The following is a 22,893-nucleotide window of genomic DNA, read 5'->3' as shown; positions in this document are numbered from 1 at the left end:
TAATGTTAAGGTGTGAACACACTAGACGATGTGCTCACAATAAGATATCGTGAACGATTTCCCTTGAACTCTCCCTGGCAGCTCCTCGGCACTCCAGGATACGATATGGTGCTAAAAAGTGTCCAACCTAACCAACGCTCTACCATGCATCCTTAACGATTTCCAGTGCATCGTGTACGAGACTTACAGATCTTGCCTGCTGTAAGCAAGATCTGAAGATGCGATGTACAACCCGTGGGTACGCGCACAGTGATCGTGAGTGGACACACACGATTTAGACATATTTTACACGATTTGTCGTTCAGATGCTTCGAAATCGTGCATACGTACCTTTAGTGTAACCAGATTCCCAGATTTTGACTAGAAAAACTACTGTAAAGCAGCATTTGCTAATAATAGTAAAATATTTGCTAAAATGAGCTGCAGTACTTTAATCCTGTACAGTTATATCATTTCCTAGCTTACATTTTGTATACAAGATGGTTGTACCAATATTGCAACACTGTTTACCAGACTGCAAATCCAGCATCTAGTCCAAATCATGTTCCCTTACAGAGACCATCCATACTGACCCATGATCATCACTTATGCTTAATATCACTCCAATGTCTTAACTGGTAACAAGCTACCTTATACACCTTAAGGATTACTAATATTCAATACTAGGATATGGTCATTTTTCCTCACTGACTTTAGTTCTTGCTGCATGCCAGGCAGAGTCTGTTTGTATGTGTATTTAAGACATGTAACTGCCCGCGAGCTCATATATCTCTAAGATAAGATCTGTGCAAGTTGAGACCACCATGCGATCGCTTAATTGCGCACGAATCGCAACACGACATCCATTGGACGATTTGATCGTTCACGGCCATTTTATGCGAACACACGCTCCCGCCGCATTCGCGCGCGCACGTGCGAATTGCACATGCTCGCTATACATGCACACGCATCCCATGCCCTCGCAACTCGCCATATTGTGAATGGCGAGCCATGCTTCTGTGCTCACAACGGTTAGGCGCCATTTTACATTACATAAACACATAACAAAGTTAGTACAGCAATACTGTTTAAATACTGTTTTGCGTTTCAATCGCATAGCCAGCTTTTAAGTATTATTGTCGGAAACCTTACCCCGACGGACAGCAGCCTTTCCTTACAATAAACTTATATCCCATTTAACCCTAAACTGACCGAGATACGCACAATGCTATTTAGTACATAAACACCTCTTTCCTCTCATACAAATATTCACCCACTTACACAATAAATGTTCCAAACATAGAAGTTTATGTGTTTTAAAGGTATACAGTGAATGTTACATGTTAAATAGCAGTTATATGATATCTGGGCTTAGGAATAAGATAAATGGGTCATGAGTAGTATCTACCGATTTCCCTCTGTCTCAACAGGAATATGAAACCAACAGAATGAATATGGAAGGGATCACTATCGAGTTATGAAGACCTGCCAAGAATTACACTCTATACTGTAAAAATCACTGTACACCTCCCCTGTAGATTTGCATGCCAAGGGTAGTACAAAGGGATTTTCTAACACAGTTCAACCTCCAGTGACGTCAACCATCTACTAACAAATGAATAGCAACAACCATTGTGACTCAGTAATAAAGGGCCAATAGGGAGCCCCTCTGAGTATTCAGCTTATGTTCAAAGGAAATTGTACACCTATAAATTCCTATGCAGTCTGGATCCCAACCCCCTTCCTTCCTTTTTTCTCTGCTTGACCCTAAAGAAACACGCAGCAATCCTGATGGACAGCTGTTAGTCTAGGATCCAGACCGCATGGCGAAGTATTGGTAATTGTATCTTTGTCTTTATCCTGTATATAGCTGCATTGTATAGACTAAGGCTGATTATACCCTTTTTACAATATAATACCTTTGTGTGTGTTGGAACCGCAAGCTGTTTCTGTGTGACAAAGTTATTTTATATTGGAATGGGAGGTATGGGCAATCTGGTCTGTGCAATCAGATCTCTCTCTAATATCGATACTGTTTAAATGGTATCAATACAGGCTTATATCAGGCAGAATTAGTCACAATCAAGTATGCAGCTCCAGTAAGTATGTAGAGCTGTAACTAAATTCAAACTTGTTTGGTCTGCAATACCTGGCGCCATCTTTAAATGGTACTGTACCCTTAGTTGAAATACCATGCATGAACAGCCCGATTCGTACAGCATTCTGGGACACACATGACCCGCCGTGTACTGTGGGTCTGCCGCGATCCCGGAAGTAGTGGGGGACTGCTCCGGCAAGAGACGCGATGTCCTGGCTCTTCCGGCGGCAGGAAGCCAAACAGCCACACTCCCAATGCCACGGCCATTGTGCAACATGTTCCGGCTACTTCCGGCGGCAGCTTTGGCAGGAATCTAAGAGGCCAAGCTCCCAATGACACAGCCGTTGTCCAGGGTGTCCGGGCTGATAGTACCTGTCTGGCCACGTCCCGGCAGCATTCTTGGGCAGGATTCTGTAAGCGGTCACACTCCCAGATGCTGTGCGGCTTCCCCCAAGGGCGCCAGCCGCGGAGAAGTACGCACATGCTGGGCTAAAAAGAGATAAGTCCTGTAAAAAGAAACATACTTCCCTACACTATCTAATCTACTAGGAGTCAGAAGAAAAAGACACAGAGGAAGGGGAGGAGTGAGGCTATATACGAGCAGGTCGGCGGTACCTAGAAAACAACCTGTCTAAACTATGGGAGGGATGTTATCCCATTGTAATGACAGCCATAGGGGATTGTAGAAGAAAGATGGATTTTAGAAAATGTTCCCTTTTTCTAACCGTAGGAGCTTTAACCTTCACTGAAGTAGGTGGGAGTGGGGAGTACATGCACTTTACGCATGTGTACTCTCTGAGTTAGCCACACTAAACGTAGTCACTACACAAATTAGCAACTCCAGCCACACAACACAGCAACTTGCGCGCAGTATTTTTAAAAAAAGTAATAGGAGTTAAAATCTTGCTGGGGTATGTCACACCCCACCTAGTTCACTGACGGTTAAAAGAAGCCGCATTCGGGATCGGCAGGGTAGTGGACTTGACAAAACAGGCTATGTGGGAGTCCATCAGAGGTGGGGATTCCCACTTGACCTATCTGCAGCTGAGAGAGAGTAAAAGTTAAAAATGTGCTTAAATATCTGGAAATGCTCGTTAGGATGTGTCCAAGCCTCTGCCAGGAGATCCCCCAATTGAGGAGAGGAAGGAAATAACAGCACCTCCTTTTTCTTCAGTTTAAAAAGGGGCACCTCCGCCATTGGCTTGGTATCAGAATCCTTAACTAATAGAGCAGACTTGACTGCCTTGACCAAGGCATCTACATCCATCTGGCACTGAGTCCTCTGGAACAAACTATGGCCCTCATTCAGAGCCGCTCATTAGCGGCAGTACGCTCGTTCCGAGCGATGTTTGCACATCTGCGCATGCGTACGCTTTTTAGTACGCATGCGCGAACCAGTCAGTGCGGCCGAAAATCGTTTGTACGCTATATAGCGAGTGCCTGCTATTTTGAGTGACAGAATGAGGCGTATGTGGGTGGTAACAGGGGAAGGTGCTTGAAAATGGGGAGTGGAGATCCGAACGCAGGCGTGCTTAAAAGGTCAAAACGGGCGTTTTATGGGTGTGTATATTTAAAACAGCAGCGTCAATGACCACGTCACTGGGTTATTTTATAGCCAGAACTGCTCGCAAATTTGTGGTAGCAAACACCAACCACAAGAATAGCGAGCAGTTCACACGCTGGTCGATGTACTCGATTAATCTAATAAATAGCGGACATGACGTATGGTGCGAGCGGCCAGGGGGCGTTTTTAACAAATAAACGAGCGTATGTTTTGCTCGTTCGTTCAGGCTTAGAGGTGTGAACAGACTGCAATGTGCGTACGGATCATTTGAATAGCCACCCCTTGTTTTTAAACGAACGACCGCAAATAGCGAACGGCTCTGAATGAGGGCCAATGTTTCCACTGACTCTGAGTTGTAGCCTGAAAGAAGAGTAACAGAGGGACCTGGCTTAGACAAATGATGCGTAGACTGTTGATCCAACCTCTGTTGTAGTGAGGAAGACACCTGCACTAGGCCCTGGACCAATAGACAAACTCTGAACCCATGCCAGTTTAGGTAGGGCTGTTGTAGGCAAAGTAGAAGAGGCTGAGAGGCCTGCATCTGGGTGGCCAACTGTAACAGTCTGTAACAGGGTGAATGCCCAAGCTGGTTCCTGAAGGGGACCCACAGCCGAAGTGCTCCCATGCTGCTTTCGTACAAAGCAAGTTTCACACAAAGCATTGTGCTCCTGGTTCGGAGCTACAATAGACGCACAACAGTTCTGACAAGACACTGCGTGCAACACCGCAGCACCCCCCTCCATACTTTGCTATAATAATAAAAATAATAAATACAGTACCCCTACATACTTTGCTACAATAACAAAAGGGGGTGTATTGGATAAAAGACACTGAATATTGAATGGACCACTTAAGAGAATAAGTGGTACATAACAGTATATTACCATTAAGCAGTAAAACACTAAATGAATGGCACCATATAACAAAATAAGTGTGTCCCCAATTTATCTAACCACTAACAGAGGTTAAGTACTAACAGAAGTTAAGTACAAATTTAACTAACCACTAACAGAAGTTAAGTAGTGATAAAACAATTTAGGAATAGTCACAGGTGTAATAGTGAAAACATAGTACTGGTTGAGTCTCCCATATCCAAATATTCCGAAATATGGAATATTCAGAAATTTTTTTGGCATTACTCAGATAATGAAACCTTTGATTTTTGATGGTTCAATGTACATAAACTTTGTATAAGGCACAAATTATTACAAATATTGTATAAAATTACCTTCAGGCTCTGTGTATAGGTTGTATATGAAATATAAATGAATTTCATTTCTGTACACAAACTTTGTTTGAGCCACAAAATTATTGAATATATTGTATAAAATGACCTGCAGGCTATGTGTATAATGTGTATATAACACATAAATGCATTCTGTGTGTGTATTTTGGGTCCTATTTCCAAGATATTTCATTATGGTATGCAAATATTCCAACATACGGAATATTCTGTTATCCAAAATACCCCTGGTCCCAAGCATTTTGGATAAAATACACAGATACATCATTCAATGCTGGATAATGCAATAATGAAAATAATATGCAATAACTGCTCAACAATCAAACCCCATCATGAGACAAAGGAGCCTGATACTATAACCTGATACCAGGCTGTGAGGTATAGGGGAGTCAGGAGCCCGTGTCTCTCTCTGCAAGGTTGGCAATGTGAAAATGGCCGCCCGGCATTTGCGGAGGGGAGGAGAGAGGAAGAGTCCTGTGGCGGGTATCCTGGGGCAGGGGACGCGCTAAGGTATGGTGGAAAAGATAACGGGAAAAGCTGGTCTCCCCCAGCCTTCCTGCACCCTAAATCTAAACCTTCCGGGGATTACATTACGCCGGCATTCCAGGCAGCGGTAATGTAACTACACCCCGTCTGGCCAACCTCAGGGAATGGCTCAGCTCAGAAAGAGCGCCTTCCGTTTAGCCCGCTTCCCTGGTGGTCTAGTGGGGGTGCGGAGATGACCAGGATCCAACTGCCAGCATCGCCAGTTGCCTCCCTGACCGGTGGCGATCAAACGCTAAGACGGGGCTCTGTACAAGCAGAGAGCTACCTTACCTGTCCCCGGCTGGGCTCCGGTTTGTGTGAGCAGGAGCCAGCTGGGGTCACTGACCCAGTTGCCAGTGCTCCGGCCACCAGAACAGGGGTGGTGGAATGACAGCAGGGGTGTCAATGACAGTCTAAAAGAAAATAAAAGTAAATAAAACTAAGTAGAGGCTGCTGAAGCAGCCCCTAAATAAGTGCCAAATCCTGATGCACCAAACTAAAACAGGATCTCAATCTGAGGGGGCGGGGTATAGGCAAGAGAAAGCCTGGGTTGCTGTGTAAAAAAGGCCCAGGCTCCCCTCTATATCCATGGTTCCCAATTTCCCCCATGGCTGTAAGAGAAAACAAGAGATATGGTAAGAACTTACCTTTGTTATCTCTGTTTCTACGAAGTCCATAGGGTCCACAGGGTTGACCTTGGGGTATAGCTGGATCTGGATCCACGGGCACCACGCATTTAAAGCTTTAGCTGCTCCCAGGATGCACTTGGGTCCATCCTCCTCTATACCCTGCCCCCGAGCCACAGGCACCTCAGTTGGTAAGCAGCCCAGGCCGGAGGAGGAGACTAAACAGAGAGAAGGAAGACTGGAACACACAAGAAAAACATACTCACAGAACAGGGAGACTGAAAACCGGTGACCAGCAACAGTCCTTTTGAAGCCAGGTGCGTCAGGGCGGGCGCCCTGTGGACCCCATGGACTTCATAGAAACAGAGATAACAAAGGTAAGTTCTTACCATATCTCTTGTTTTCTACTTCAGGGTCCATAGGGGGTCCACAGGGTTGACCTTGGGGATGTCCCAAAGCAGTTCAACCAAGGGTGGGGACGCTCCTGTGCTGAGAGGAGAATCCGTCGCCCAAACGATGCATCCTGAGAGGCAAAGGTGTCAAACGCATAAAACCTCAAAAACGTCTGAATGGAAGACCAAGTGGCTGCCTTGCACAGCTGAACAGCGGAGGCACCACGTCTAGCAGCCCAAGAAGGACCCACAGACCGAGTGGAATGAGCCTTAACAGAGGCTGGAACAGGTAAACCTTCCTGTACATAAGCCTCCCTAATAACAGAACAAAGCCAATGGGCTAAGGTTTGTTTGTTGACAGGCCAACCCCTCTTATGAAAACCAAAGAGTACAAACAACGAATCGGACCTTCTAAACAGAAGCAGTCGGATCAACATAAATTCTTAGAGCACGAACAACGTCCAACGAAGCCTCGCCAGCTGTAAGATCAGGGGACTGAAAAACTCAGGACGAGTGCGAAGCACTGCTCTGTCCTGGTGAAAAATTAAGAAGGGGGGACTACAGAAAAGTGCCCCCAACTCGGATACTCTCCTGGCCGAAGCAATTGCCAGGAGAAACACAGTCTTAAGTGTTAACCACTTGAGATCAATCGACTCAAGAGGTTCAAAAGGAGGTCCCTGCAGAACCCGAAAAACCACCGCCAAGTCCCACGGAGCCACTGGAGGCACAAAGGGAGGCTGGATTCGAAGAACACCCTGGAAAAGGTATGAACATCAGGCAGTGTAGTGATTCTACGTTGGAACCACAAAGACAGAGGCGATACATGAACCATCAGGGAAGCAAGACGTAAGCCCAGGTGAAGACCTGACTGCAGAAAAGCCAAAATCCTAGAAACCCTGAACACCTGAGGATCAATGTTTCTGGACTCACACCACTGAAAATAAGTGTGCCACACTCTGTGGTAAATCCGCGCAGAGGCCGGTTTACGCGCCCTCAGCATGGTACTGATGACAGAGCTTGAAAAGCCCCTGGACCTTAAGACGGCTGTCTCAAGAGCCACGCCGTCAAAGACAGCCGACCCAGATCTGGATAAAGGCAAGGCCCCTGAGACATCAGGTCCCGACGCTGAGGTAGAAGGAACGGAGCGTCGACGGACAAGCTCCTGAGATTGGAGTACCAAGGACGTCTGGGCCACGCTGGAGCTACTAGCAGAAACGTGCCCCCGTCCCGTTTGATTTCTCTCAGTAACCAAGGGAGCAGGGAGATCGGAGGGAACAGATACGCTAGGTGAAATGTCCATTTCACCGACAGTGCGTCCACCAGGCTTGCGCCTGCGTCCCTTGTCCTTGAGCCATACACGGGTAACTTGTAATTGTGACGAGAGGCCATCAGGTCCACGAGAAGTTGAAACACCTCTGGGTGAAGCGACCATTCCCTGGGATGCATGTCGTGACGGCTGAGGAAGTCTGCCTCCCAATTGAGGACTCCCGGGATGAAGATTGCCGAGATCGCTGGAAGGTGGCGCTCCGCCCAAGCCAGGATCTGAGACACCTCTGACATCGCAGCTCGGCTGCGAGTTCCTCCCTGGTGATTGATGTACGCCACCGTGGTGGCGTTGTCGGATTGCACCTGCACTGCCCTTCCGTGCAGAGCGGTGCCTGACAGCAGAGCTCTGTACACGGCCCGCTGCTCCAGCACGTTTATGGGAAGAACTGCTTCCTCCGCAGACAAACGGCCCTGAAGAGACAACGAGCTGGTCACTGCCCCCCAACCCCGGAGACTGGCATCTGTTGTGAGCAGAACCCAGTCCGGGATCCAAAAGGGGCAACCCTCGATGAGATGAGCTGGCTGAAGCCACTAAGCTAGAGACTGGCGCACTTCCGATGACAAGACCAGTGTCTGGGATCGGATCCGGTGAGGCAACCCGTTCCACTCTGATAGAATCTGGCCCTGCAGGGGCCAGGAATGGAACTGGGCAAATTCCAAACGTGTCGAATGCCTTCACCATGGACCCTATGATTCTCATGGCCGAGTGTACCGACAACCCTGGCACTGCTCAGGCAACTGTGTATCCGCAGTTGTAGGGAAGACACCTTTTCCGGAGTCAGGAAAATCCTTTGCTGGCGAGAATCCAGAAGGGCTCCCAAATGAACCATCCGTTGTGATGGGATCAGAGATGACTTCTTCCAATTCATCAACCACCCGTGTGCCTGAAGACAAGCAATGGTCAGATGGAGATGTCGAAGAAGTACCCCCGGGGAGCCCGCCAGCAGAAGAAGATCGTCCAGATACGGCAGCAGCCGTATGCCCTGGCCCCGAACGTGGGCGGCCATAATTGCCATCACCTTGGTGAACACCCTCGGAGCCGTGGAAAGGCCAAAACGCAATGCCCGAAACTGGTAGTGATGTTGCAGGATAGCAAACCTCAGATACCTCTGGTGTGCCGGTGCTATGGGCACATGAAGATAGGCGTCCTGGTTATCCAGGGAGACCATGTAATCCCCGGGTTCCATCGCCAGAATGATGGAACGTAACGTTTCCATCCTGAACTTGGGAACCCTGAGGTATTTGTTCAGAGACTTCAAATTCAGGATAGGGCGATGAGAACCATTGGGCTTCTGTACCAGAAACAGAGTGGAATAGTACCCCGTCCCGCGTTGAGATTGCGGAACGGGAACAATGACCCCTGCTTGTAGCAAGAATTGTATAGCCACCTGAATCTGGGAAGCTTTGGTCTTGTCCAGAGAAGGACTCGTGCAAAAAAATTGGTGGGGCGGCCTGACCCAAAAAGACAGGGTGTACCCCTGAGAGACTACTTGTCGAACCCAGGCATCCATGGTGGTATTGTGCCAACACTGGGCGAATTGGAGAAGTTGGCCTCCCACTCTGAGGTCCCCCAGAGGGAGGCCCGTCCCATCAGGCCGCAGGTTTATCTTCCTGCTTGGAAGAAGGGCTCCGAGCACTCCAGGTTTGCTTCTTGGGTTTAGAGGCGGTCTTAGCCGCCGACTGTCTCGGGAAGGACTGACCTTTTGCCTTACCCTGAACCCGAAAGGAGCGAAAAGCCGAGCTCCGGACCTTGGCAGGCGTTGCCGCTGAAGGGAGGAAAGCTGACTTGGATTTAGCCAGGGTATCCACTATTTTGTCCAAGTCCGGACCAAATAGTAATTCTCCATTGAAAGGTAAGGCCTCCAGGCCCTTCTTTGAATCGGAGTCCGCTCTCCAGGACCTCAGCCATAAGGCAGACCACTACTGCAGCCGATACTCGAGAAGTCAGCAGACTAGCATCCAAAGAGGCTTCTCCAATGTAGGAAGCAGCGGCCCTCATCTGTCCCAACAATGCCCTCTGGACATCCGGAGCGTCGTCCGGAAAGGTATCCTCCAATGCGTTGGCCCATCCCTCAATGGCCTTGGCCACCCAGGAGATGGCCATGGACGGTCGGGCCACTGCCCCTGAGGGGGAGTAAATGGACATTAAGCAAGTCTCAACTTTCCTGTCCGTGGGATCCTTTAGCGAGGATATAGACGGTAATGGCAAAGTAGCGCTCCGTATTAAACGGGTGACGTGAGAATCCACCGCCGGTGGAGTTTCCCATTTTTTTACAATGTGCCTGAGGAAAGGGGTAATTAGAAGCCAACCGCTTCTGAGGTAGGAATCTCTTACTGGGCGCCTGCCAAGCCACCGCCATATGATCCGTCAACTGATCAGAGGAAACACCGCAGAAGCCACCTTAGTTTTTTTGAAACTAGGATATTTCAACTTAGGAGCTTAGTGTTCCCTCTAGCTCCGGCAGGAGGCAGGGCGCCGGAGCTAGAGAGGGCATATCCGCGCGCGCGACCGAGAAGGGGGCGTGGTCATCAAAAAGGGGGCGTGTCTATAAGACGCGTCCCCTTTTCGTCACTCTTGGGGGCGTGCCCGGCACTTACGGACACGCCGGGCAGCCCCCAAGCCCTGCAGACAGGGAGAATAGATGCCGGGCGCATGCGCCCGGCGTCTATTCTCCGGCGGTGACCGGGCCACCGGACATTTCTTCACCCGCGGGACACTGCGACCCGCGGGTGAAGACGGTTCCCGCAGGCTGTTAGGGCAGGGCGCTTTTTGCCCTCCTTCTGGAGGGCAGGGCGCTCTTTGCCTTCCAGAAAGAGGGCAAGGCGCCGCGCCCCGCTAAAACAGCCTAGCGGGAACGCTAGGAGCTGGTGCCTCATCCTCTATTAGGAGAATGGCTCGCACCGCCCTAACCAGTGCTCGCACATTAATGGACGACTTGGTATCCACCTCATGGACCGATGTGTCCGAGTCAGTGTCATCAGGAACCTCCCCATCATCTGAGGACCCCTCTGAGTCCGATACATGTGCCGCCTGCGACATTAGCGTGCGTTTTGACGCTCTATATGGCATGTCAGTCTGCAACATTGACTGAAAAGCCGAGGAAGCGGCCGCCAAATTTTGCACGGAGTTGGAGAGCACATCCACCCAGGGTGGAGGAGCCGCCATAGGGGCCTGGAAGGGCACCACAGACTGCTGCGTCACAGGGGAAGCCTGTATATACATAGGCAACCCCGCACAAGGACCAACAGACTGAGACCCGGGGGGGCTGCACAATAATTGCGGAACACCCGGGGAATGGGGGACGGCCGGCTGGGGCAACGCCCTAGTAGGAACCGCAGTCGGGACCGACAGCCGGTCCGCAATAGACACCAGCACCTGAGAAAACATCGCCCATGGTGGTTCCTGCGTTATAGGAGCTTTTGACAGACCAGGAACCACCTGGCACCGTCTACACAGGCCATCTTGTGACAAATCCTCCCTATCCACTCCTGCAGAACAACGTCCGCAGGAGACCAACACAGGAGCCACGGAGTGCTCAATCTCCTCGTCCGACATGACAAAATATATTAAATAAATAAATATATCTGGCAACAAAGCCGAATCAAATACGTGACCTCACAAATACGTGATTTATATAGGTGAGGTCTGTAGAAACGCCCCTCCCCCACACACCTGTAGGGCTTGTAGGAGAAGTAAAGGGATAGGTATAAGCTGACAGTAAGTAGAAATAAGCACAGACAGGCAGCACTAGCAAAAGTCACATACCATGCAGAGAAGATATACTCACTGCACCTTTCCACTACAATCAACCTACCCAGATTCAGTGTCTGGGAGGGCTATAGCGCTGTGTACACTGTCCTTGATCGGGGGAGAGGTACACAGGGGGACCGGTCCACGTACTCCCTAAGATATCTGCGCTGCCACAGAGAAAATGGCCCCCAGAGACTTCAGAGGAGGAGTGGCCGAGTAACTGCAGCTCAGCGACGCCAGACTACGTGCTGAAAGGCGCACTGAGCTGAGGGGAGGAGCCGCTAAACAGGGAAGGCTTCCTCCCCTGGCTAGCAATTAACCCCAGGGCTGCCGGCTTCCCGCTTGCCATTGAAATCTCTGGTGGTCTAGTGGTCTCACGGGGTATTCCTCCGCAGAGGGGAAGCCCGCCGCCACCGCTAGCAGCCCCCGGTCAGTCCCCTAGAACCGGGGGGCAAAGGACTGCATTGCTGGCTTACCTTGTCCCTGGCGTCTCCGGCAGCAGTCCAGGGAGGTCCCCAGAGTCCGGCTAGTACGGACTCTGGCCTCCCGCCGCGATCCCCAGTGTGATACTGGCATCGTGGCGCCAGCGGGGAATAAGAGCGGCAGCGTGGGCGTCTGTATAGACAGCCCTTCGCTGCCACTAAAGAGCCGTTAAAAAAATAGAAAACCCTAACAGGCTTTTTTTTGTAAATAAAAAAGCTTTTGGGGGCTGCGCAGGGTGACCCGACTACGGCCGGGCACCAACTCAAACTGAGGTGCCTGTGGCTCGGGGGCGGGGTATAGAGGAGGATGGACCCGTGCATCCTGGGAACAGCTAAAGCTTTAACAGCGTGGTGCCCGTGGATCCAGATCCAGCTATACCCCAAGGTCAACCCTGTGGAGCCCCTATGGACCCTGAAGTAGAAATGTGTTTTTTTTTTATCTGAACACTTCTAATTTTTTCTAACTCAGCATCATGAGCTTCAGCCAGTTTCCCAAACTCCACCATTACAGTCCAGGTTTTGTGAATATCCATGCTTGAGCACAGGTGACTTAAATCAAATTGTCTGAGGTACTAATTAACCATCTGGACTCAAGCATGGATATTCTTAAAACCTGGACTGTAATGGCGGAGTTTGGTAAACTATCTTAGGCTGTAAGATCCAATGTTTCAGGGACTCATTTGGATGATTAAATATTATCTGTAAAGCACTACATTATACCGTAGATCTTTATAATTTAACAAATTGGTTTTGTCCTTTTGCTAGTGCTTGTACTCCGCCATGCAAACCACTGCTAGTCCTGTCACTAGCACTCTGTTCCACACTCCAGCCCTTACCCTCCTCATAGTGTACTTTACTACTTAAATTATGAAGTGGCGGGTTTGTCCTAAAAATTTAAAGCAGCACTATCATTAAATGCAAAGCCTGGTCTTAAAATTTTGAGGTCAAATCCGCCAAGAAGCCCCTTCGTAAATATATCCCTGAGCCTGCATCATCGGACAGGCAGAACATTTCATATAGCTGCTCATGAGAACCCGGCTATCTGTGCACCAGTAATACGACATACCTAAAGACTAACCAAACAATAAAAAAATACAAGAAAAAGACTGATTTGTTTTAAACTGCATTAATAAATATCATGGTATATTTACTTTTACCTATGAATTGGTCAATGTTATCAGTATTAGTAATATCAGTGTTCTCCCCAGTCTGTTTTCTGCGGGCGCATCGCCCGGCAGAAACAGCCTACCGCCCCGCACTTTTCCCCGCCGAACCCTGCTGTGGAACGCTGGCCTCTGAAGTGACTGGAGGCTAAAGAAGCCTCCGATCGCTTCAGAGGCAAGCGTTCCCAGTGTGAACTGCGCAGGTGACGTCAGGACGTCACCCGCAATGTGAGGTGCCACAATTGGGTATGGATGATTATACTCACTAGTTATTTCATGAAAATCTCCTAGTACCTAATGTAGTCAATACAATTGTGTTCATTTCACAAACTTTTTCTAAATTGTACTAGGTACAGTTGCAATTATCACATAGATGTGTAAGACCTATAAACTACTGCAATTGATTAATATATATCAGAATACCTGGTACTCATCCTCTGTTATTTCCTGCACCAGAGCTACATCATGCAGTACCGAAGGCTCTTGAGCCCGGAAAAGCCTGTTCAGCAGAATGTATAAGGCTGGAGATTCAGGTGATGTCTGGAACAGTACAATCAAGCCACCGTAAAATGATGCCCGCGATAGAAAATGGGTGTAAAGCTTCTCTTCTGCTGACAGAAGTGAGAAAGCCTCCTCACAATCAAGCAGAGCCACGGGCAGGTCATTGGGGAGGATATACTGAGACAGAGTTGCCATTCTGCTGGATGATGATGTTCCTGGAAAAGGGAAGAGATTGTAATTAATTATTTAATGAAATGTTATGTTATGTGTCAAACAGCTTCAAGAAAACCTTTAAGTCTGGGATGCACAGGCATTTTTATATCTGTTAGCTACAAAATACATATTATAGTGAGTATAATCCTCCATTCACAATTAGGTATTTGTGAATTGGTCAGAATCCATATAATTGAGACAGTTTTCATTATGGGCAAGGCAATTCTTCCAAGGCCATTAAAGGCATCTCGGTCATATAATAAGCAAGTATAGTATCTTGCAGTGAGCTAGAAAATATGTTAAATCCTTAAGAGGACACTGAGCATGGTTAGGAGAGGAGCTTCCAGGATTCTGGCACTAACATTTATTCTCAAAGTTTTAGCTCCTCCCTCCTCTCTACCCAACATCCTGCAGGGACTACATTATTCTTCTAAACAATATCACCTGTTGACAACATCACAATTTACCCATCAGCTATCTCTTCATGGATGGCCCATCGCTTAATAAAACTCAACATCTCAAAAACTGAAATGATTGTCTTTCTTATCCCCGCAAACATTTAATTACTCTCCAAATCCTACCATTTCCACCTACGTAATATTTCCAGGATCAGGTCCTTTCTGACCATGGTAGCCAATAAAACCTGTATTCCTAGCCTGATCTCTCACCTAGACTATTCCTACTAATCTACTCCTCACTGATCCTGTATTTAGCACAACCAGTACTGGGTCTGCAAAGCCCGGCGCTAGTTGTTCTTGGGGGAAGGGGGGGGGGGGGGGGGAGAGAGGCAGGCAGTTTTTTTTTATTTGAACACATTCATCTTTTTTAAACACAGCAGCACAGATGGATCTCACTGATCTGTCCATGCATCTGTGTTTATTTTTATCACACACAGATGCAGGATATCCCTGATCCGATCCTGCATCTGTCTGCTGCCGCCCGCTACCCCCTCTCCCGTGTCCCGGCCACAGCCAACGCCCGCTTCCTCGCCCCCCCCCCGCTAATGGCGCAATTGTGAGGTACTAGTTTAAAAACTAACTTTCGAATTTACCTGAACCCCAAAATCACCTACCCTGGAACAATAGCTATTTAACAGAGAAAACCCCAAGTCTAAATTCGCCCTGTACCCTGACTTATGCCTTCCCAAAAATCCCCCATAGAGAATAGCAGAAAAGTGGTCTTAATTGAGAGGGTCAGAAAAAAACTGACATTTGGAATTTTAGATTACTCCTAAATCCTGATTTTTTAGGTTTTTGTCCTGAGATTAGGCATGCAGCACCAAGTGACAGTTCTACCCGCCCATGCCAAATTTCAGCTCGGTACCTCCAATAGCTTTTGAGGTGTAGACTGATTCTGAACCAAGGCCACAATGTACTGATTCAAGAGGAATTTTGAAGCCACCTTAGGCTGGAAAGATGAATTTTGTCCAAAGAATAGCCCTAACCTCATAAAAGATAAGGAGATCTACAAGACAGCACTACCACCTCCCACATCTCCAAGCCATGGAGAAAGCCAGGAGAAGCACTGCTCTCCAAGTAAGAATCTTCAAGGCAACAGAATGAAGTGGTTCAAAGAGAGGGTATTGCAATACCTTCAAAACCCAACTCAGATCCCAAGGAGCAAGCAGGGGAGTATATGATAGTCAAAAACACTGCACACGTTGTAGGACCATCTGAACCTCAAGAATAACTGGTGACTATCGTTTTCATGTATCTGAACCCACAAGGAACTCAATTTTAATAATTCAGCCAAACCATCTAGCAAATAGGAAATTAAATGGGTTACACAAAAAGAAGGGTTTAGAAACTTCTCTTTTTCAACCATAGGACTTACAAACTCTTAACAATCTTTGTGAAAATAGGCTTACTATCGTTAAGCATGGTGAATCATCACAGAACCCCATCTTCTTAATGATCATATCTTCAACAGCACTTTGTTAAATTGAGTTGCATTAATAAGAAATAGGAAAAAGGTCTATAAATTAGCAGATCCACTCTTCGAGGATGACCCACCAATATTCTGAGAATGGTTGTGTAGAATAAGGGCTATATTTACTAAAATACGGGTTCTTATAAGTGGAGATGTTGTCCATAGCAACAATTCAGATTCTACTAATCATTTATCTAGCACCTTCTAGAAGAGAATAGCTAGAATCTGATGGTTGCTATGGTCAACAACTCCACTTCTAAAAACCTGCATTTTAGTAACTATACCCCTAAGAGTCTTCTCTGCCCTGAAAACACCAGCAATACCTGCCCTTATCTCTTTATACCTTTTTCATAACAGGGCAACACTGCCCTGGTGGGAATCAATAAATCAGATACAAATCCCACAATACAGTCATGGCATCAACAGAAGCAGCTGTGAATCACATGCCCTTGAGCAGAACCGCTCCAGTTTTTTGCTGAACTGAGCATCACGTTAATGTCTGGCGGACCTCACCTATCCACAATTTCGTCAAAAACATATAGGTTGAGGGACCACTCTCCTGGGAGCAAAGTGTGCCTACTAAAATGCCTCAGTTTTTTTACCCTGGTATAAACAATGCCGATATTGCCAGAACAGTTTGTTCTGCCCTGCACAGAACAAAGATCCTGATGGGTTCCTTCATTGCAAGGGAGCTTTTTATTTATCTCCCAGATTGTTAATGTGCACTTCTGAAGCAGCATTTCCAGACTAAACAGTGATGAGGTTTCCTCAAAAAAGAAGATGCCCCTAACCTAGTGTGGGTAACACAGCTCTTAACTCTAGTACAGGTAATGAGTTCATGGATTTATTTGTGGAAACAGGTGGGATAACTAGTACCCCAGAAAAATAGATTAAATCCTAATTAAAGAAACCATTAAAAAAAAAAAAGAATTACCTTTTTGGGGTATTAAAAGACTGAACATTAAACCGCCTGTTCCAAGTCACTGATCTGAAGCTTTGCTTCCACTGGGGACCATAAACAGTGAAAACAGCAATAAAGTGCAACAGCTCCACATCCTTGAAGGCTGGCATCCGCCATTACAATTTTTCAAATACCATATGGTAAAGGGGTAACCCTAAACAAGATTGATGGCATTCATCCACCAAAGAGAGAAAGACAGATGATTTGAATGTTGAAGTAATAGTGCAACTTGTTTCATATTGTAAGGAGTTCGTTCTGGCTTCAAAGGTTAAGACCACACTCCCCAGGATTTTCATGAAGAAATTAACATCTGAGATCCAATAGATGTATATTAGTTTTTGCAAAGTAATCTTGTACCTTTGAATAAACACTTCTGACCAGCAATTTCAAAGAAATCAGCCTCTAGTCCTGGATCAGATTTGAATTCTGGTAATTGATAGCCCAGCCATGGTCCTCCATGTAACTACTTGGTAATGTTCCCAAATTAAAATCAAGGACTCCGCCTTGATCAATACAATCCAATGGCCTAGTGAAAATGGCCAGGGCAATTGCCAGACTAAAGGGAGGAGCCTGAAATATAATGATGTGACCAAATTGCAAATCTGAGAAGGCATTGGTGGCATTCACAGACTGGAACATGTAGGTAGTTATCCTTGACATGCAAGGATTCCAGGAACACTGCCACACTATCCATGACAGATCTCATCAACTCTTAAACATCTGCTTAGGTTTAAATTGACCTTGGGATGAAGAACATGTCTGAATAAAACACCATTTTTCTGTAGACAGTACTGAGAGTAGTGTCTTCTTTTGGGCTACTGTAAGCCTGGTTGTGAAAAAAAAAAATCTGGGGGGATATTTAATCAGATTACCGAATCCACAAACCCAGAAATAGACACTCATTTCGGTAAAGAAATAGATGGGCTCCTACACAGACAAGGCCTGGTGGGTAAATTACCCATCATAAGAATGACTGTCTGTAAACCTGATTACCGGTCAATATGCCCCTTGAGGAGCAGAGAATTAATCACCTTGCTTTCTTAAGACATTGTTCACATTTCATACACAGCAAAAGCTGTATCTTAGCTATGCTGAGAAAGTAAAGTGTTTTTATATCATTGTAATCATCAACATTTTTAAAAAGGTTTTATATTTTTGCCAATTTTTAGTGAGGGACTAGAAGGCTAATGATCTTTAATAGCAGTTTAGATGTAAATAGGTTAGGATCCAATCAGGACTTGCCCTACCCTGTGATGACATAGAATTAACCCATTAATTCGGTATGGTAACAACTGAATTTTTGGATTCAGGAAGAAATAGCAACAGTCAGTTTCTGATCAGCTTTCTTCAAAGACCCCTTCAACGATCATTAGCTCAGGAGTGCATAGTCACAATTACTGGACACACAAAATTTATTGTAAGATGTATAAAGCCTCATGCCCAGGACGTGGCTTGGATGCTGATGAGGACGACAGCATGGTGCCAGTGCTCTCCTACACATTGGGGGTCATTCAGATCCACTCGCGAGCGGCAGTACGCTCGCAAGTGGGTCGATGTTCCCCACTGCGCATGACGGAGGGAGCTCCGTCGTGCGCGAGACTCGGTGAGCGAAGGACTTTCCATCGCTCGGGGTCTCGCACCAAAGGGGGCGTGCTGTCGATGTTGATTGACAGCACGCCCCGCCTGCCAGACGGAGGCGTTCCCATGGGAACGCCTACCATCTGAAGCCGGCCCCACTGACATCACTGATAGAGCCAAAATCACTCCAGGGCTTGTGGTTGAGAAACCCGACCACAGGGTTTCACTCGCAAGTCCGATGGTCAAGACCATCGCGACCATCTTGTTGGACGCTCGTATATGCTGTGGGTGGTGACCCACAGCTACACGAGCGTCCAGGAGGACGCTCCATTTTAATGGAGGAGGGCCCTGATTCAGAGCGAGCGCTCTGGTCAGAGCATCTGGCTCTGAATCAGGGCCATAGTTCCTTACTGCACCGTGCTGGGCTGCCTGCTCACGGCTGTCCCACCGCCTAAACATCTTCTCTGTCCCCGGCCAGTGATCCGGGTGACCACACAAGGTCACCACTGGTCGGGTCCTGCAAGCCTAGCTTGTGGCTCACATTTGGCAGTTTCTTCAGCAGGACTCCTGGTTTCCCTACAGGCGCCTTCTTGGAAATCCCCTTTCTGTCAAGCAGCTCCTTGCTTCTGTTTAATTAAACAACCTGCAAGTAAGTATTTTTTTTTTTTTTCCCCTGGAGTGAGCTCTTTTCCCAACTCCCTCTTCCTTGTGTTCGCTATTGACACATCATATAAAAAAAGTGTTTAAAGACTTCCAGCCACGGCCCCAACTATCTGTGATATAACGCACATATTTCAATGATGAATATGCCCCTTATTACCTAATGCCTTGTGTTTTTTGTACAGTCATATCACAAGTAGGATCATGGATGCATTAAACATGCATTTAAGGGGCATGTGGGGGGTCTGATGCATTTGGGGGCATCAGATGGGCATTCTAGGGGTATGTGTGCTAGCATATGGGGAGACCTCAGGGTCATATGGGGAGCTCGAAAGCATATATTATGATGGGACCCATAAATGGTCAGGTAGGATCCAATTTATTTTTTTTTTTTTTAAAGTGGAGGGTCCCTGGGACCCACATATTTTGCCACCCAGAGTGATCACTGGTCTATATGCTCTAGATTGTCTCGGCCTTGCTGGCCATAAACGCTACAATTATCGGGGCGATCTGCATGATATCCGCGAATCGCCCCGATAATTGTAGTGTGTGTGTGGGCGACCGAGTGTTAAATATTGCTCGGTCGGGCATGCTGGATTGTCCAGCATGCCCGTCCGATGCGATATTTAACAGGTAAACTGTCGGCCGCATCGAGATGTGTATGCCCAGCTGCGGCCGAAAGAGACATTTCCTGTGTTCCTTCCCACGGAAGTGACAGGGAAATGTCTCCTCCCACGGGGGCGGAGCACAGATGTCGGGCTGATACACTGCAAGAATCTCACAATGTATGCCGCGGACATCTGCGGCTGGCAGGCTGCCAGATAAAATGTCTGTCTTATCTATCGTATTCAATTGCAAACACTTTTTGTGTATGCAAAAATGCAATGCAATGTAATAAGCGACAAAGATTCGCCTATGAATAGGTGGAGGAAAAAGTGCAAAATCGCTGTTTTAGGGTGCAAATGTGGGGAAACCGCTCAGGACCCTTAGGACAACCCCCCCCCCCCCAAAAAAAAAAACGATAACTGCATTAAAAATAATAATTTGAGGAACACCCCAAAAAAGCACTTTGAAAAAGGTGTCGAAAAGTGCAAAGTGGGGGTACGAACTTATAAACTAGCAAAATAGACTTTTGGGGGGTCTGCAAGTATGGGTGAGGTTTGTTTGATTGCAGGTGTTTGCTGAAGGTGCGTTTTTTACGTTTCTTATAACTTCACTTTAGCAACTTTTGAATATGCTTACACCCATTTTCAAGTACCCCAAATTTGACAGGACTACTTATTTTCGCCTAAACATTCTGCTTTATGCCATTCTTCACCACTTGTACAAAGACGCTAAGTAGTGGCAATTGTGCGAATTTAAGTACCTCAAACTGTTTCATTAGGGCTAATCGGGGAACTACTACATTGATCCCCAATGTTTACGCATCTTTTTGAGGGGTTCAGGATGATTCTGGCACCACTTTTTGCCTGTTCTGACATTGCATATCTGTTTTCGCGTTTTTTTTGGAATTGAATAGGGCGAATTGCGGGTACACGCATGATAGGTTTCCGGCAGGCGAAAAAGTATCACGGGTGCTAAACTAATTGAATACGGGCCTAAATTTCTTACATTGTGGGGAAATCCTCTTTTTACTCCAGGATTAGATAATACGACCTTTCTTCAGAGGAGAGATAAAAGGCATTTCTAAGATTAGAGATGTATTTGATCCCGATGGTTTGATTCTCTCGTTTATTGTCCTCCATGATAAATATCAAATTCCACCTGAACATATTTTTATGTAGTTACAGGTCTCTAATTATGCTAAATCTGTAACGCAGCAATTACCGGAATCAGCTTCTCCTTATCCCATTCATTCTTTAATGTCTTTTCATATACTGCATCCCTATAAAACGAAATCTCTTAGCTTAGAACTGGTGAAATGTAGCCCTGACAAAGTTTGGACACAAACAGTGGCTGTCTGGGAACGTGATATTCCTTCTATTAATTTCTCAGATGCTCTGTTGCTTAACTAGGATTCAACGCTGAGATATTTGCATTGTGCCTGGCTGCAAGAAGTTCATATTAAAACAGTTAAGAGTGTTTACATTTCCCAGGCACGTAGGAGGAACATGGTACAGGAGTCTGGAGATTGCCTCAAATGTTAACACCCAAATGCAACCTTTTTTCACAACTTCTGGATGTTTCCTAAGTTACTCAAGTTTTGGGGGGTAAGGTTGTGAATTATATCAACGCCATTTTTAATTTACAGCTTCAAATAGATCCAGCAGTTCTGCTTCGGGCAGATTTTTCAGAGTGGCTGAAGAAGAGGTCGTTCGGTAGATGATGGAAACTATGCCTTGGCTTAAATAAAACTTTATTTATCTCCTTATTGCCTGTACTTGTCACAATTGCCAATAAGGTCATTATTTGCACTTGGATCTCTTCTGTCCCCCCTCTTTTGGAAACAGTCAAGTCCTTGTTGCTCAAAACACTTTATTATGACTGACAAGCTCTTTTCCCAGCTGTAGAGACTGGAGTGGTTTCTTTTTACAAGAAATGGGGTGAATTTGTTCAATCACTTCACTATTCTGTCCAAACTAAAATTTTACAAGTATTCGAAACTACTACCTGGTATTTATACAGTCATTTATCTTAGGTTAACTAATTATACCTTTTAGGTAATTTGTGAATTCTTCATTGTTTGGGGGGCTTTAGATAACCACTATGCTTTTTATATTTGCCACTTAACAGAACTATATGACTATATTTTTGTTGTATATTTTTTACTGCACTCTGGAGTTGTATTTGTTTCTAATTACGGTAACCCTTTTCTTCTTTTTTCTCCTGTTTACCATATAGGTTTTCTATATTAGTGTTGTTGATCTTTCCATTATTGTAAACTTGGCTGGCTTATGTATATTTTATGATAATTTGATGGTTTTGTATATATACTGCCTAGTCAACGTTTGACGTATTTTATTGTTTATACTGGCTGATTATTTTTGTATGCTTTCTTTTCTTGTACTCAATGATTTAAAAAAAAAAAAAAAAAAGCCTCATGCCCGCTCCCTATACAAGAAATGGGGTGCATAGGGGTCCCTATGGCTGATAAGAAGCAGTGGCCCTTTAATTAATAAAACCAAACCAACCTCAGATAATGTATTTTATCTCACTCTGGAAATGTAAGCCTTATTCATTTGCCCACGATATCTGTAAGGACTTGTGAGTTACACCTCGCCTGCACCTATATTCAATATGGGTTTAACAAACACCAGATATTTTACACATATTGCATCCATGATTAATGTTATTTAAAAAAAAAAAAAACTATGGGGGGAGATGTATCAAAGCTTGGAGAGAGATAAAGTACCAACCAATCAGCGTCTGTCAGTTTACAGGTTGTGCTAGAAAAATTACAGGAGCTGATTGTTTAGTACTTTATTTCTCTCATCTTTATCTCTCTACAAGCTTTGATACATCTCCCATATATCAGACAAGTAGGACATGAACTGTTGATCTCACTGGTTAATCATGTACTGCTTATGCCTTATTTTTGGTGCTTAGAACATATTAGAAAATGTGTTTTTCCTCGCTGAATGTTACTTACCACTGTGATCCCTTGTGCTATTCAAGGCTGACATGCCCTGGCAAAAGTTCCAGCTCTATCCAAAATAATCTCAGTGACCGGCTCCTGGGTAACAGCCCGTTGTGGCTGTTGTAGCAGTATGAGGAAGCGGCCGGGCAGGAGGGGGGAGGCTGCTGCTGAGGCGGGCGGACGGGCAGTGATCACTGTTCTACCCCACGCGCACTGGGTAACTGAGGCGGCCAAGAGTCACGCTGATACGTCTACGCTGTATACCGGGGGGAGGGATCTGCTGCTGTGCAAGTCTGACGCAGCCAATAGGTCGCGCTGCGCTGTC

At 46.3% G+C, this 22,893-nt stretch overlaps 1 protein-coding gene across 1 annotated transcript in view; it reads right to left on the bottom strand.

The window, feature by feature from the left end:
* Positions 1–22,855, bottom strand: part of DPP3 (dipeptidyl peptidase 3) — an 83,894-nt gene extending 61,039 nt beyond the window's left edge. Inside the window, exons 1-2 of the mRNA XM_088468335.1 lie at positions 22,581–22,855; positions 13,573–13,865 (exon numbers count right to left, since the gene is read on the bottom strand). Of these exons, the coding sequence (XP_088324461.1) occupies positions 13,573–13,865; positions 22,581–22,614 (327 nt within the window). The 5' untranslated portion in view covers positions 22,615–22,855. The remainder of the gene's footprint in view (positions 1–13,572; positions 13,866–22,580) is intronic.
* Between the last annotated feature and the right edge of the window lie 38 nt (positions 22,856–22,893).

This window comes from Taudactylus pleione, unplaced genomic scaffold (assembly GCF_031769625.1).
Source record: "Taudactylus pleione unplaced genomic scaffold, aTauple2 ptg000085l, whole genome shotgun sequence".
Taxonomy (NCBI): domain Eukaryota; kingdom Metazoa; phylum Chordata; class Amphibia; order Anura; family Myobatrachidae; genus Taudactylus; species Taudactylus pleione.
This window is presented reverse-complemented; position numbering and strand designations above follow the sequence as displayed.